The sequence below is a fragment of the Mastomys coucha genome, unplaced genomic scaffold (genome assembly GCF_008632895.1).
Source record: "Mastomys coucha isolate ucsf_1 unplaced genomic scaffold, UCSF_Mcou_1 pScaffold19, whole genome shotgun sequence".
NCBI lineage: Eukaryota > Metazoa > Chordata > Mammalia > Rodentia > Muridae > Mastomys > Mastomys coucha.
Genome location: NW_022196901.1, coordinates 19,006,944 through 19,009,861, shown reverse-complemented (window position 1 = coordinate 19,009,861; position 2,918 = coordinate 19,006,944). Strand labels below are relative to the sequence as shown.

The window sequence follows — 2,918 nt, the reverse complement described above, 5'->3', positions numbered from 1 at the left end:
ACAGCATGGGGTCGGGCAGGGACTGGCAGGGGCCTGACTTTATTCCTGACCTCACTCTTCCTCTCTGGCTCCAGGTGCCTTCTCTGGGGTGTCCAATATTTTCAGCTTCTGGGGGGACAGTCGCGGGCGCCAGTACCAGGAGCTGCCTCGATGTCCTGCTCCGGCCCCCAGCCTCCTCAACATCCCCTTGTCTAGCCCTGGTCGTCGATCCCGGGGCGATGTGGAAAGCAGGCTAGACGCACTCCAGAGACAGCTGAGCAGGTGAAGAGGGGTGCCCAGAGAACGGGCACAGGGTAGTTGGCACTGTGGGGCAACTTGGGGCCTCTTTAGGTTTCTGCTGGTGTTTCAGGGGTGCTCTGTCTAGGCCTGTCTGTGCCAGGTGGGTGAACCCTCTCCTTTCTCAGGTGGGTGAGGAGGGAGACTAGAGTGGACCAGCTATCTCCACTTCTGAGAACTCTTCCTTCCTTGCCCCAGGCTGGAAACCCGGCTAAGTGCAGACATGGCCACTGTCCTACAGCTGCTACAGAGGCAAATGACCCTGGTCCCTCCTGCCTACAGTGCTGTGACTACCCCTGGGCCCGGCCCCACTTCCACATCCCCTTTGTTGCCTGTCGGCCCAGTCCCCACTCTCACCCTGGATTCGCTTTCTCAGGTACATTCTGGAGCCCACTCCCAGCCCCCAGCCACACCCTCTCTGCCCCAGCTACTGTTTTGTTATCTCTCAGCTGGGTGTGAAATGTGGCCTCCTCACCCCCATTCTCTTCTACCTGCTCCTGCTTTCCTCCTAGCCCTGCTCAGCAGCAATGCACCTGCCTGCAGAGTGGCCTAAGGGCCAGATGTAAAGGAGGTGTCTGAGCCTGGGATTTGGGTCCCTGCTGTGGTTACACCCCCTAGCTTTGCTGCCTCTCATATTGGCTTTCACTCTAGCAGTGCTATAGCGTCCTGAAAGCTGCTGGCATTTCCAGGGTGCCAAAATCAGGACTCTGAGATAGGACCTCTCTGATCCACATCTCTTCTCTTTGAGCAGCCTCCTGAGGGACAGCTGTAGCTGGTTCTTTTCTGCCAGCTCCAGCTTTGATGAGCGCTTGAGGGGGGCTCCTGTGGCACCCAGAGGTGGCCTGGGATCTACTCCAGTCCCCAGCTCTGCTCCCCGTCCCATATGCTGCTTGCTCCTGTTTGCAGACACCAGGGCCCACGTCAGCAAATGTGCCAGTCTCCCTTCACAGGCTCCCCCGCAGGGATCTCACCAGTAGACACGTCAGCACCCACAACCCGCCCCCCCCCCACCTGCCCTAGTGCTCTCCCTGGCCTCAGAGACCTGGCCGCTGGCCCACTGTTGTTTCTAAGGCCCCAGGGTTCTTTGCAAGGAGGCACCTTGTCTCTCTCTGTCTTAGCTCCCAAAGCAGGACCTCTTTTTCCATGTAGGGTTTGGCTCCAGCTGCCATGCCACATTCCCTAGGGAAGGGAAAGGCAAGAGCTTGGAATCCAGCTTCCCTGGGTGCAGAGCAAGGTCCTCTGCCAGGGTGGCTGTGAGTGGCTCCCAGTTCTTTTGTTTGGCTCCTGCCACAAAGGTGCATCTCTACTTCCAGCAGGAGCAGCCTTCTTGTCCTCTCAGGTCCCACTCTGCCCATCTAAGCCTCATCTCTGCTCTCCAGCCCTCCCGGCTTTGCTTTCTCCGCCCCTTCCCTCACCCCCACCCCAACATTTGCCTTCGTGCTCATACTCTGTTTTCTTTGCAGGTTTCTCAGTTTGTGGCGTTTGAGGAGCTTCCTGCAGGAGCCCCAGAGCTCCCCCAAGATGGTCCCACTCGACGCCTCTCCCTGCCGGGCCAGCTGGGGGCCCTTACCTCCCAGCCCCTGCACAGACACGGCTCAGATCCAGGCAGTTAGTGATGCTGCCCAGTGTGGACATGTGGCTCACCCTGGGTTCAGGGCATTACCTGACCGATCTCCTTGGAGACCCTGGTTTGGAGGGGGGAACAGTGCAGGAGCACCTCCTCCCCCACCCTTGGGACCAGCATCTCCTCCTGCAATACCCTGGGCCCCACTGGGAGGGGCAGGGGCAGAGCTGGGCAGTGGACAGGGGGTGTGTGGTCCCCCCACTGCCCTGGGGGCATTAGCTGGTCTAACTGCCCGGAGGCACCCGGCCCTGGGCCTTAGGCACCTCAAGGATTTTTCTGCTATTTACTGCTCTTATTGTTAAGGATAATAATTAAGGATCATATGAATAATTAATGAAGATGCTGATGACTATGAATAATAAATAATTATCCTGAGGCGACTCCAGGGTGCTGGCTGGGTTCAGCCATCACCTGCTGTATCTCATGTTTATGTTCTAAATGTACTTAAGTGGCAGTGCCAGTACAGGAATCCTGACCTCTCTATGTCCAGGCCTGCAGGGGTGACCAGATATCTCCCTTTCTGTGTGTGTGTGTACTTGTGTGTGTGTACTTGTGTGTGTGTTCACATGTACCCATGTACATAAAAGATAGAGAGTGCTTCCTGGGGCCAGACAATATGGTTCTGGATTTGGTACAAGCAAGCCATGTGGACTACTTTGAGTCTGATAGGATACTTGTTCCACCCTTCACAATCATGCTGACTTACTTTCTGGGCACTGGTCCCCAAGTCAGCCCTACATGGATAGAACCACACACTTATCTCTCTCAAATAACTCACAAGTCTAGCATCGCACTCACCTGGGTTCTCTTTGATCTGAGTTCAGCCTCTCTACCCCTCATTGACTTTAGGTTGACCCTGTATAGCTGGGTCTAGCTTTGGATATACTGGCATCCCCACTGTGACCAGCACATGCCAGTGTCTGGCTCCAGGTGGATCTTATCTTGATTACCTTGGTCCCTGTGATCTTGTGACCTTGGCCACAAGAGGAGCTGCTGAGAAGATGGAGGTTGTAAGGTG

The 2,918-nt window shown here is 56.0% G+C and overlaps 1 protein-coding gene across 5 annotated transcripts in view; it reads left to right on the top strand.

Annotated features, from left to right (window-relative positions):
• Kcnh2 (potassium voltage-gated channel subfamily H member 2) overlaps positions 1-2,319 on the top strand; it is a 35,057-nt gene extending 32,738 nt beyond the window's left edge. For 3 of the 5 annotated variants that reach the window (XM_031380139.1, XM_031380137.1, XM_031380140.1), the window contains 2 exons: positions 75-261; positions 1,740-2,319. In XM_031380139.1, the coding sequence (XP_031235999.1) occupies positions 75-261; positions 1,740-2,202 (650 nt within the window). In that variant the 3' untranslated portion in view covers positions 2,203-2,319. Of the gene's footprint in view, positions 1-74; positions 262-474; positions 653-1,739 lie in introns of all 5 variants that reach the window. The other 2 variants (XM_031380138.1, XM_031380141.1) reach the window with 1 other exon arrangement.
• Positions 2,320-2,918: the final 599 nt, after the last annotated feature.